This window comes from Phaenicophaeus curvirostris, chromosome 18, assembly GCF_032191515.1.
Source record: "Phaenicophaeus curvirostris isolate KB17595 chromosome 18, BPBGC_Pcur_1.0, whole genome shotgun sequence".
Classification (NCBI taxonomy): domain Eukaryota; kingdom Metazoa; phylum Chordata; class Aves; order Cuculiformes; family Cuculidae; genus Phaenicophaeus; species Phaenicophaeus curvirostris.
The window spans coordinates 16,051,305-16,063,497 of record NC_091409.1 but is presented as its reverse complement, the minus strand read 5'-3'; the positions used below and the strand labels follow the sequence as shown (position 1 = coordinate 16,063,497).

The 12,193-nt window shown below is 54.7% G+C and overlaps 1 protein-coding gene across 1 annotated transcript in view; it reads left to right on the top strand.

Annotated features, from left to right (window-relative positions):
- Positions 1-2,488: 2,488 nt before the first annotated feature.
- Positions 2,489-12,193, top strand: part of LOC138728393 (fer-1-like protein 4) — a 44,376-nt gene continuing 34,671 nt past the window's right edge. Inside the window, exons 1-10 of the mRNA XM_069871708.1 lie at positions 2,489-2,580; positions 2,702-2,757; positions 3,558-3,646; positions 6,027-6,126; positions 8,354-8,445; positions 9,424-9,465; positions 9,574-9,741; positions 10,028-10,088; positions 11,371-11,502; positions 11,619-11,681. Of these exons, the coding sequence (XP_069727809.1) occupies positions 2,502-2,580; positions 2,702-2,757; positions 3,558-3,646; positions 6,027-6,126; positions 8,354-8,445; positions 9,424-9,465; positions 9,574-9,741; positions 10,028-10,088; positions 11,371-11,502; positions 11,619-11,681 (882 nt within the window). The 5' untranslated portion in view covers positions 2,489-2,501. The remainder of the gene's footprint in view (positions 2,581-2,701; positions 2,758-3,557; positions 3,647-6,026; positions 6,127-8,353; positions 8,446-9,423; positions 9,466-9,573; positions 9,742-10,027; positions 10,089-11,370; positions 11,503-11,618; positions 11,682-12,193) is intronic.

Sequence of the window (12,193 nt, the reverse complement as noted above, 5' to 3'; positions counted from 1 at the left end):
GCAGGGACACATCCCACTGGATCAGCCCCATCCAACCTGGCCTTGAACACTTCCAGGGATGGGACAGGCACAACTTCCCTGGGCAACCTGTTCCAGTGCCTCACCAGTCTCATCATGAAGAAATTTGTCCTTATGTCTAAGTCTAAATCTGCCTCTCTCCAGTCTATACCTGTTCCCCCTTGTCCTATCACTACAAACCTTTGTAAAAAGTCCATCACCAGCTTTCTTGTAGCCCCCTTCAGATACTGGAAGGTCACTATAAGGTTTCCTTGGAGTCTTCTCTAGGCTGAACAAGCCCAACTCTCTCAGCCTGTCCTTGTATGGAAGATGCTCCAGCCCTCTGATCATCCTTGTAGCCTCCTCTGGACTCGTTCCAAAAGCTCCCATCTACTTCTCATGTTGAGGATTCAGACCTGGACACAATACTCCAGATGAGGTCTCATAAGAGAGGAATAGAGGGGCAGAATCACTCCCTCGACCTGCTGGTCATGCTGCTTTGGATGCAGCCCAGGATGCAGTTGGCCTTCTGGGCTGCCAGCACCCAGCACTGGCACATGTGGAGCTTCTCATCAACCAGCACCCCCAAGTCCTTCTCTGCAGGGCAGCTCTCAATCACATCATCCCCCATCATGTACTGAAATCAGGGATTGCCCCGACCCAGGTGTAGGATCTTGCACTTGGCCTTGTTGAACCTCATGAGGTTCTCGCAGCCCCATGCCTCCAGCCTGTCCAGGTCTCTCTGGCTAACATCCCATCCTTCCGGAGTGGCAACTGCCCCACTCAGCTTGGTGCCATCTGCGAACTCACTGTCTGTATCACTGATGAAGATGTTAAACAGCACCGGTCCCAGTACGGACCCCTGAGGGACACGACTTGTCTCGGATCTCCATCTGGACTTTGAGCTGTTGACCACTACTCTCTGAATACGACCCACAACCAGTTTCTTATCCACTGTACCATCCACCCATCTAATTCATGTCTCTCCAATTTAGAGAGGAGGATGTTGTGGGGGACTGTGTCAAAGACTTAACAGAAGTCTAGCTAGATCGCATCCTTCGGTTTACCCGTGTCCACTGCTGTGGTTACCCCATCATAGAAAGCCACTAAGTTGGTCACACAGGATTTGCCCCTGGTGGAGCTGTGCTGGCTGCCATTAATCACCTCCATGTCCTCCATGTGCTTCAGCAGAGCTTCTAGGAGAATCTGTTCCATGATCTTCCCAGGCACAGAGGTGAGGCTGACAGGTCGGTGGTTCCCAGGGTTGTCTTTTCTACCCTTTTTAAAAATGGGCACAATGTCAGCCTTCTTCCAGGCACCAGGGACTTCTGTTGATTACCATGATTTTTCAAATGTCATGGAGAGTGGTTTGGCACCTACATCAGCCAATTCCCTCAGGACCCTGGGATGCATCTCATTGGGTCCTGTAGACTTATGTATGTTCAGGTTTCTCAGGTGGTCACGAGCCTGATCCTCCCCTGGAGGGTTTTATCCCTCTGGTCCCCATCTTGCTGTCTCATGACCCAGGAGGGGTGAGGAGAGTGGTTATCAGTGAAGACCGAGGCAAAAAAGTTGTTGTTAAGTCTTCTCCTTGTTTGTTGACATGAGATCACCATTTCCAGCCATCAGTGGGGGTACGTTCTCTTTGAACCTTCTCTTCTGATTGATGTACCTGTAGAAGCCCTTCTTGTTAGTCTTTGCTTCCCTTGCCAACTTCAGCTCCAGCTGCGCCTTGGCCTTCCTGACTTCATCCCTACACAAGCGGGCAGTGTCCCTATACACGTCCCAGGTTACCCGTCCCTGCTTGCTCTGCCTGTGCAGTTCCCTCTTGTTCTTGAGTTTGACCGGCAGGTCTCGACTTGGCCATGCTGGTCTCTTTCCTTCCCTGCCTGATTTCCTATCTCTGTGGAGCGAGCGCTTTTGCGCTTCACAGAAAGCATTCTTAAGTATTTGCTGGCTCTGTTCTGGACCATGTCCTGCAAGGTCCTACTGAGTAATTCCTTGAAGAGCTGCAAGTCTGCTTTCCTGAAGTTTAGCATCCTGACTGTACTCCTCACCTGTCCCATATCTCTCTGGACCTTGAACCCCACCAGTGCACGAGCCCTGCAGCCCAGGCTGCCTCTGATCCTGGTATCACTGTTGAGTTCGCTTGTATTGGTGACCATCAGGTCCAGTATCGCATCTCCTCGGGTGGGGGTCTCTATCAGCTGCGTTAAGTGACCTGCTCCGGCGGGGCTGGCCGGTGAGCGCGGTGCGGGGCCCGGGCTCCTCCCGCCGCGGGGCCCGGTCCGCCCCGTTTGCTCTGGCGGGGCTGGAAGGGGCACTGCCCGGCCGGGGCAGCCCTGCACGGCTCGTCCCTCCTTCCTCCCTTCCCAGCCCGCCCCGCCCGGATCCATCCCTGCCCTAAACGATCCCTCAGCGGAGCTCCCCGCTGCCCGGACCCCGCTGCCCCCTGATCCCCGGTGCCCTCGGCCCCTGCGCGGATCCCCCCGTTCCCGGTGCCGATGTCCCTCATCGCGGCGGTGCGGCGGCTCTCGGGGCTGCCGGGGCGCGGGGAGCGCCAGGTCGAGCTCCGCTTCCGAGGTGGGCGCGGGCGGCTCCCCTCGGCTCCTCTCAGCTCCCCCCGGCTCCCCTCAGCATCCCCCAGCTCCCCCCCCAGCTCCTCCTCAGCTCCCCCCGGGCTCACGGCTCCTCCGCCCCGCAGGCTTCGCCCGGAGAACCAGGAGGGTCCGCGGTGAAGCCGAGGCCGAGTTCGGGGAGGTGAGGGGGCAGGGGGGTCGGGAAGGGCGGGGATGGGGGCCCAGCTCCGAGCTCCCCCCGACAGGCTCTGGAGCGAGTCCAGAGAAGAGCAACGAAGCTGGGGAAGGGGCTGGAGAACAAGAGGAGCGGCTGAGAGAGCTGGGGGTGTTTAGCCTGGAGAAGAGGAGACTGAGGGGAGACCTCATTGCTCTCTGCAACTACCTGAGAGGAGGTTGTGGAGAGGAGGGAGCTGGGCTCTTCTCCCAAGTGACAGGGGACAGGACGAGAGGGAATGGCCTCAATCAGCACCAGGGGAGGTTCAGGCTGGACATTAGGAAAAAATTCTTCACAGAAAGGGTCATTGGGCACTGGCAGAGGCTGCCCAGGGAGGGGGTTGATTCACCTTCCCTGTAGGTGTTTAAGGGGCGGGTGGACGAGGTGCTAAGGGGAATGGTTTAGTGATTGATGAGAATGGTTGGACTCGATGATCCTGTGGGTCTTTTTCAACCTGGTTATTCTATGATTCTATGATCAAGCGCAGCCGCAGGGCGCAGCTCTCCGTCCCCTCCCTGCACCGGGGGGCTCAGGGGGTGAGCGCCTTCCCCTTCCCAGGGTGATGATGCCCCGGCTTCTCTGTGCCCCCTCCCCACCCTCCGTTACCAGCTCCTGCCTGTGCCCTGGCCAGTGGGGTTGAAATTTCCCTGTGCCGGCTTTTTTGTCACTCTCCTTGGTTTGGTTGCCTCGCAGAGGAGACCAGAAAGACAAAAACACGGGAAAATTCGGTGGAAATAGGTTGTCTTCTCTTCCTGCTCTGCTTGCAGATCTTCCGCTGGCCGCACTACGGGAAGCTGGGGATGGGAGAGCTGCTCTCCATCAAGGTGTACAACTGCAGCAAGGTGTTCAGTAACAGGTACGTCTCTCGGTTGTTGGGGTGACCGGCAGTGGTAATTGGAAACGTACTAGGCTAAAAGTTCTTACTGGGAGTACAAAATGTTTATTGGGAATCTGATGGAGAGGAGGAGAGGGGGGTACAAGGTCTAGCAGAGGGATGGAGCTAGTCTGGTGGGGCAGCAGCACCGTGGGCTGGACCCCTGGTCCAGAGGAGGCTACAAGGATGATCCAAGGGCTGGAGCACCTCCAGTCCAAGGACAGGCTGAGAGAGTTGGGGTTGTTCCGCCTGGAGAAGAGAAGGCTCCAGAGAGACCCTAGAGCAGCTCCTAGTACCTGAAGGGGCTACAAAAAAGCATTTCTAAAGACATGTAGTGATAGGATGAGGGGGAATTTAAATTGGAGAGGGACAGATTTAGACTAGATGTATGGAGGAATTTCTTCACTCTGAGGGTGGGGAGGCCCTGGCCCAGGTTACCCAGAGCAGTGGTGGCTGCCCCATCCCTGGAGGTGTTCCAGGCCAGGTTGGATGGGGCTTGGAGCAACTGGATCCTGTGGGAGGTGTCCCTGCCCATGGCAGGCAGTGTCGAAATTAGATGATCTTTATGGTCCCTTCCAACTCAAACCATTCTATGATTTCTGTGATTAAGTGAAATAAGGCGAATGGTTTAGTTGTGCCAGCAACAAAGTCTCCTTAAGGATCCAAATCAGAACCCCAGGTGGGACAAGTTAAAATAAAAACCTGAAAAACAGAGCTACAAGAGCAGGACTTGGAGCAGAGCAGGGCCCTACTCCTACCCTGCAGATCACCTGTGGTGACTGTGGCCGTGACTGTTCTGCACCCAGATTCAACACACCTGTCGGTGGGGAAAAGCCCTGAGTGCCCAGAGGTGTGGTTTAACCTTTTAAAGACACATCAACTTAAATTTAAAGGATCAGTCGGAAGTTAAAATGCTTCTGGGTGGCACAGACCCAGTGCTGAGAGCTCAGCAGCTGCTCCAGGAGCTGTAAAACACTTCAGGACAACTCGAGAGTGGATGGGAGAGCAAGGGAGCAGAGCGGTGTCCTCCCAGGACGTGTGAAGCACAGGGTTGCGGGGAAGGGAGGCGGCTCTGCTACGCGAAGTGTACAAACTGAAGGAAAACTAAAAGAACAGCCTTCTAGAGGAAGCCAGTAATACAAGGCTTTCCAAACATTGCAAGCCAGAGAGGGTGTGGAGGAAACAGAGAGCAGTGTACACAAGGCATTTCCAGATAAAGCCAGAGCAGAAATGCGGCTGAACCTTTTGTCAGTGTTTGCCGCGTGCTTTCCTTCTGGGAGCTGGGTCAGTGGGGTTGTGACTGAATTGTCAATAGAAACGGCTGTAGGAGAAACAGATAAAACAAACAGTAACAAAACACTGGGGGGCCAAAGTCCAGCAGGAAATGTCTGGGGTGGTGCGGGCAGTGTCGATCCCCACACCTGCGCTCTGGCAAGGGCAGGTGACAGGCAGCACGGTTTGAGAGGAGAGGGTCAAAAATAAATAGAAAGAGAGTGTGGAAGGACAGAAGGGAAACATTTCTGACACCACTGTATGAATCTCTGGACTTGGGCATGTGCAGCCTTTCTGTGGCAGCAGCAGGGAGCGGGCAAAGCTGGAGAAGAGGGTGATGAGAGGAGAGATTCCTTCCTTGGGGGGAGGCAGGACAGGAAGGGACAGGGGATGGGAGAGCTCAGCGGCTCGTGGATGAAGTGGAGGTGACTGGAGAATGATTCCTCCTGTCTCAGAGCTGGCTGGGCAGTTGAACGCTCCAGTGGGGGCTCCCGGCAGGAAGCTCTGTGTCACACAGGGCTTAGCTCAACAGAGCTGTCATGCGGCGATGGAGGCTTCAGACAGCAGTAACACCAGGTGGGGTTACGAGCAGCTGAGTGCAACCCCACGTGCGTTACTGCTGCTTGCAGAGAGCCAAGTGGACCTTGCCAGGGAGAAGCGTCTGTAGAGTATGTAAACTTTGGCCCAAGTTGCCGCAGAAATCCCTATGGCCGTGGCTTTATGTCCTGTTTCTGTATTTCTTTGTGCGGAGCCTCTTCTCCCAGTTTTGGCTGGGAAGGCACTCCAGCTCTCCTGGGTACCCAGATGCAGGCTGGCTCCCGCGAAGCCCAGCTCTGCCAGAGCGCGCTGGGACAGGATCTGCCCAAGCCTTTGGCCACGGGTGGCAGCTCGGTTGCTGCTGGGCATGGCTGGGGTGGAGGCACGTGGGGTCAATGGGGCCCAGACGCCCCGTGGCAAGCACAGTTTGCTGCCTTCGCTGCAGCGTGTAGGGGCTGTGAGCAGGAGAGCAGAGCTTCTGGGACTCCCTTCCCCTGGGATGCAGGCACCGATGTTGCGTACGGAATTGCTACAGCCTCTGGTTTTGTTCCAGGCTTCTCGGTACCTTGGTCCTCAGCCTTCAGCACCTGATGACATCTGGGAGGCTGATCCTGCGGGAGGCCCTTGTGGATCGGAACCACAGAGTCACCGGTGTAAGTCCTCCAGGGTCAGCCTGGCCATCAGCAATCGGGAAGGCTCTGTGGGAAACCGTGTGTGGCACTCGCAGGTGGATTTGGGGCTGAGCGGGGGCACAAGGTGCCGCTTTGAGCCTAGGAGTGCTGTGGCATGTGTGCCCTCCCTGCACAGGGCTGCAACCGCTTCATGCCCATCGGGTGGCTCTAGGAGCTTCCAACAGTGCATGCAGTGGGAGTCCTGGAGACCTGCCACGGGCCTGGATGAGCAGAGGGAGGCTTGGTAAAACCTGTCTGGGTGATGGGTGTAGGAGATCCGTGGGCATGAGCTGTGAAGAAAAGGGGAGCTGACGGAGTGAGGCTGAAGGTGGCAGGGTGCCTTGGGACCCTTGGAGAGCTTTTGGGTTCAACACCAGTGCTGACTGGACGGCTTAATGATGGTCTGGGGCAGTGCGAGTGGCTCTGGTGCCTGCTCGCCCCTCAGTTCTGTGCTGGGGTCCAGCTCCTCTCCTGTCCTGGCACCGCTGGGTCCTTTGTGCCGGTGGAAAATGAACATAACCCAAAAATGAGGTGTTTCCTGCCAGCTGGGCGTGCAGAGCTCTGGACAACCAGGGCTCAGTGCCAGGGCTGCAAGCAGGAGGAGAGGTGGAGGCGGGCAGCAGCGTGATGTGCTGCATCCCTGTTTGCCCTTCCCAGCCCTGCGGTGCAGCTCTGTGGCCACCAGACCAGGAGACTGAGCGGCACAGGTGAGGCTTCCCTGTGTTGTTGAGCTGGCAGGTTCAGCTGGAGGCTGAGCATTTCCAGGATGATTTTTAACCCAATGCTAAACTGCGTAAATGTTTTTGCCAGCCGAATTGGATCCTTTGACATCACTCCCTGCTGGTGGCGGTGTGAGGGGGCCAAGCGAGGGGCACTTACACCGCTGTAAGGGCAGAGGGGCTCTGCGGGCCAGCCCTCTGCCCCTGGCTGCCTCCTCCCTGATGCTCACAGCAGCACTTGCTGATGAGCCGCTCCAACCAAAAACCAACTGTATTCAGTTTTGCCAGATTAGTTTCCGACTGTGCAGCCCTGGCACTCGTCACTGACACTTTCGATGTCTCTTGTGATGCAGATTCTGGAGGTGCTCATGGCTTTTGTGGTGTTTTAAACCAAGCTGTTGTGCAGCCCTGGCTGCAGAAGGGCTGCGAGGGACAGAAACAGGGCAGATAAGGCTGGACATGCATCCAAGAGCAGCCTGAGACCCTGTCCCTCAGCTCAGCTGGGGAGAAACTCCTCCCCAAGGCAGAGAGGTTGTTTCAACAACTGCTTCTTTAGCAAAGAGGGAGCAAAGCTCTTCCTGCTATTTCAGGTCCTATTCTTCTCTGGAACTTGAGTTCTTTGCACCCCATTTTTCTCCTGGAGGTTTGAAGGTTTTTTTTCAGAGCTTTAGCTGTTCACCCAGCTTTAGCTCAGGCTTTTGCATCCACCTGGCCTTTGCTGCTGCCTTTCTCAGCTGCTGTCCTACTGCTTTCCTGGGCTGTATTTCTCCTCACAGAAACCTGTGGTCCCCAGGGACTGACCTATGACCCCAGCTTGTATGTCCCCTCCAGTCTACTGAGAAGTGACCTCCTCCAGGGTTGTGATTTTGACCTCTGCTGGGAAATTCTTGTGCACTTGTGTTGGTTTGAGATCAGGCTGTTCACATGCAGACCAAGTGTTTTCAGACCTGTGCTGACTCTGTTGATCCCCAGTGTGTCCTGGCTGTCCCTTTTCATTACTAATGCTGAGGTGATGTCTGTTGTGATGCAGTCAGGGGGTTCTGTGGGGTTTCAAACCAAGCTGCTGTGCCTGGGGATGCTTTTCCAGCTGTCTCCTGCCTCCCACACACAGACCGCTCCAAACCCCTGCTTGTTCGTTTGCTCTGCTGCAGGGATCTCCCCGCTTTCCTCATCACAAGCACTGAGATGGGTCTCAGAGGCCTCTGTGGTGTGTTTTAGGTTTGGAAATGGGAGCCCACTTTTATTTGGTGCCTTCTGGAGTTTGGGAATCTGTAGGAGAGGGAATTTGGTTCACTCCAGCTTGTTGATGGAGGCAGACAAGGAGAGTCTGGTGTAAACAGGCTTCTTGTGGGGTTGTGACCCCCCTCCTTCCTCCCTTGTCTTTTCCACCAGCATCTCACTTCTTTTTTCTTCCATGCTCCTATTCATCTTTTCTGTAACATTCCTGCAGTTGTTTTGTGCTCTCGGGCAATTTCATTTTCTGTTTGTAGATCTACATTGAGTTGGATTTGCGCTACCAGCCTCCAGATGGATCAGCTGGGACCTGGTTTGAAGAGGACTTTGTCTATCATATGAAAGACAGGTACTGAAACCCTGGGGGGAGCAAGCTTGCAGGCAGCTTGTACAGGCAGCTTTACCAGTGGCAACCTTTGGGATATAATCCAGCCTCTCTCCACCTCTGCCCAGGCTGATGTGTCTCTGCAGCAACAATAAGTGAGCAGGTGTCTCAAAAAGAAAAAACTTTGTCTTTACAAAGAGCCTGTGATTGCAATGATCTACTGTGCCCTGGGAGTCCTTTTGGACTCCAGAGCATCTCTGCAGCCTTCCTAGGAACGGCTAGGAATGAGGAACGGCTGAGAGAGCTGGGGTTGTTTAGCCTGGAGAAGAGGAGGCTGAGGGGAGACCTCATTGCTCTCTACAACTCCCTGAAAGGAGGTTGTGGAGAGGAGGGAGCTGGCCTCTTCCCCCAAGTGACAGGGGACAGGACAAGAGGGAATGGCCTCAAGCTCCGCCAGGGGAGATTTAGGCTGGACATTAGGAAAAAATTCTTCACAGAAAGGGTCATTGGGCACTGGAACAGGCTGCCCAGGGAGGTGGTTGAGTCACCTTCCCTGGAGGGGTTTAAGGGGCGAGTGGACGAGGTGCTAAGGGGCATGGGTTAGTGTTTGGTAGGAATGGTTGGACTTGATGATCCAGTGGGTCTCTTCCACCCTGGTTATTCTATGATTCTACCCAATGGGAATAAGGCACTGTGGTTGTGAAGTTGCAGAAAGTGAGGCTTTGGACTGTAGCAACCCCAGCCACCCTACACGCAGGGGAGATGTGGGTGACTGGGCACATGGGAGGACAGGCAGCAGCCAGGTCTGGGGAGCATTGCTCTGGGGGGCCAGAGGCAAGCAGCAGGTACACAGCCGGACAGGGGAAAAGCGGCTCTTAGGAGGATGCTTATGTCCCTGCCAAGAGCCAAGCAGGAGGGTGGCTGCAGCACTGTTGCTTAAATGTCTCAGTGAACAGCTGAAACACACTTGTTTTTTCAACAGAATGTCTGTTTTCCTTACAGCTCGGAGTTAATCATCTGCAATCCTGGGTTTGAGGAGCTGGAGTAAGTAGTCCTACATGACTGCATCACCTCGCTCTCCAGGAGGTGGGGAGCGCGCAACCCGCTTGTCGGGGCTGGCGATGTGGCAATGAGGTAGCAGGGGGTTTGCAGGGCAGTGGAGGGGCTGCGAGCAAGTGAGCTGGACAGGAGGGCTGCTGCGCTGGGCAGGAAGCTGGCGAAAGGCCTGGAGACTGATGAGGAAGAGGAAGAGGAGGAAGAAGATTTCTACGATGTGTCTGAGATGGAGGTGTCAGCTGTTATCTTCAGCCCGGTGAAGAGGTATCCATGGCACTCTTTTCTCTCTTGCCCCTGCTTGGGTGCTGGGGTGGAAAGAGCCAGCTCGTGGGGTGATGTCTGGGGGAATCCTGTGTCCCTTGGTATTCTACTTCGGCAAAATGTCAGAAATCTCCAGTCTCCAATGGCCCCACACAGGGGCCTCACCGTTGGGGATGTGCTCATTCCCAGGGCAAGGAGCTGTTATTTGCCAGGGTTTCTGTTGCTTCCCTTGGTGGGGTCTTGTTCAGGTCCATGTAGACCTGCTCACCTGGATTGTTTTTCTGTGTAGCCGCTCCAGACTTTGCTCCGCACGGGACCTCTTTGCCACCCCAACCCCGCAGAGCTTCCAGGTACCGCATTATTGAGTGTGCGACCCTGCCGCTGCCCCTGGCCCCACAGCTCTTCCCTCACGGTGGGCCCAGGTTTCTCCGATGTTCACATGCCCTGGCGAGGCCTCTTGCATGAAGATGCCTTCTTGCTTTGCATGATTCCTCTGGGCAAGGTGTGAGATTCCCTTTGCATCCATGAGTGCTGGCTCCAATGTCAGCCAGTCCAAAGCGGAATTTCTTTCTGGACCATGTAGTTATCTGTGGATGTACAAGAGGTGGGAATCAGCCTGAGAGCCACATGTGCCATGGCAAAACGTGGCCTGAGCTGAGCTTCCGAGAGCAGCCATGCAGGGCTGGTGCCTGCCAGGTTCCCCAGGGCCTTGTTCAGGCCCCCAGGGACAGGGGACATGGCTGGGATGGAGAGCTGCTTTGCGGAGATGCTAGGGGGCTGGTGTGAAGCTGTGGCTCTGGCTGAGGCTCTGATGTCAGGTTTATTTGAAACCACTGTGAAATCTGGAAAAGGAGTTCAGTCCCACACTTTGCCCTACGCATTTCAGGGCAGGTCTCCCAGGATTTAAACCTTTCCTGGTTCTAAGTAAACAGGGACTCACATTTGGGTCTCCTGCTTTTCAGGGCTGGGTCCTATCCACCAAGCATCTATAGAATCATAGAATCCCTAGATTGGAAAAGGCTTTCGAGGTCACCAAGCCCAACCATTCATGTCCACTACTAAATCAGATCACTGAACACTTCTTCTATAGAATCATATAATCACAACGCAGGAAGCTTTTGTAGGAGGTGCAATTTTGTACCGTCCTCTTCTTGAGGTTTTTCTTCACTGTAACAACAGCCTAGCTGCATGTACTGAGAGCACATGTGAGAACATTTCTCCCATGCCTTAGACCCGTAACTGGTCACAGCAGATGAGACAGCCCAGTCTTTCCAACAGTGTCCATCTCGGTAGGATTCAAAGAGAATTATTGACAGAAGATACAAAGAACATCTCCAAGATGTTCTGTGGAGCCCACTATGTGGGGACAGTGGGATGCTACTCTTGTCAAAGGTGTTGGGGATTTAATGCTTCATTTCTGTGCTTGTCTGAAAGAATCAAATCTCCCAGATTCCCTGTTGGTTCATCCTGGCTGTAGCAGATTCAGCAGCTGTGGTATTGTTGCCCTGGGCATCCACCGCTATAGCCAGAGGGCCCTGCACGTTTGTGAACTGGTATTGCTGACACAAGCTCCAGGTGGAGCTGGAAACAAGGAGGGTGCTGACCCAAGGTTTCTTTCCCACATTTTCTCAGGTTGGGATTAATATCATTGAAGCACAGAAGCTGGTGGGAGTGAACATTAACCCTTTTGTGGTAGTCAAGGTTGGAGAGGAGAAGAGGCACACGGCGACACAGAAGTCAACAAACTGCCCCTTCTACAATGAAGTAGGTGATGGGGGCAGGGGCTCTGTCCTTGCCCTTCTTCTGTCCCACGTAGCTGGGGCCACCCTTGCAGGCATGCTGGGAGCCCAAGGCTCAGCCGTCTCGCTCTTCCCTTTCAGTATTTTTTGTTTGAATTCCATGAGCCAAGGGACATTTTATTCCACAGACTCATAGAGATCTCAGTAAGTATGACCTCCTCGTTATCTCTCACCGGTAACTGGTACAGCCCAGCACTTCTGTGTGTGGGTGCTGGGAATGTTGGGCAAAACAAGGGTACAAGTACCTGCAGCCACAGTGGGGCAGAGACCCAGCCCTGCTCTGAGCCAGTGCTGGGCAGTGACACCTTCCTACCTTCTCCATGCCAAGTTTTCTGTGCATCCAGTAATTGAAGTGGGGTATCTGGGGCAGTCCCTTGCCCATTGCCTTGCTGTCCTGCTGTTTTGGGGGTGATTCCCTACTGCCGCTTTCCCAGGAGCCTCATCCTCCCAGCTGCGGAAGTGCGAGGAGAGCTCACCAGTGATTTGTGCTTGTAGAAAAGCCCAGACAAGCAGAGAGTAGTCTTCAAAAATCTCTAGGCCCAAAGCACAGGGGCTTCTCCAAGACATGAGGCTTTCCCGAGGACAGCTGAACCCAGCCAGCACCTCCTCTGACACACAATCTCCAGTGCTTTCCCTGTGAAAGGCTGCACGTCTCT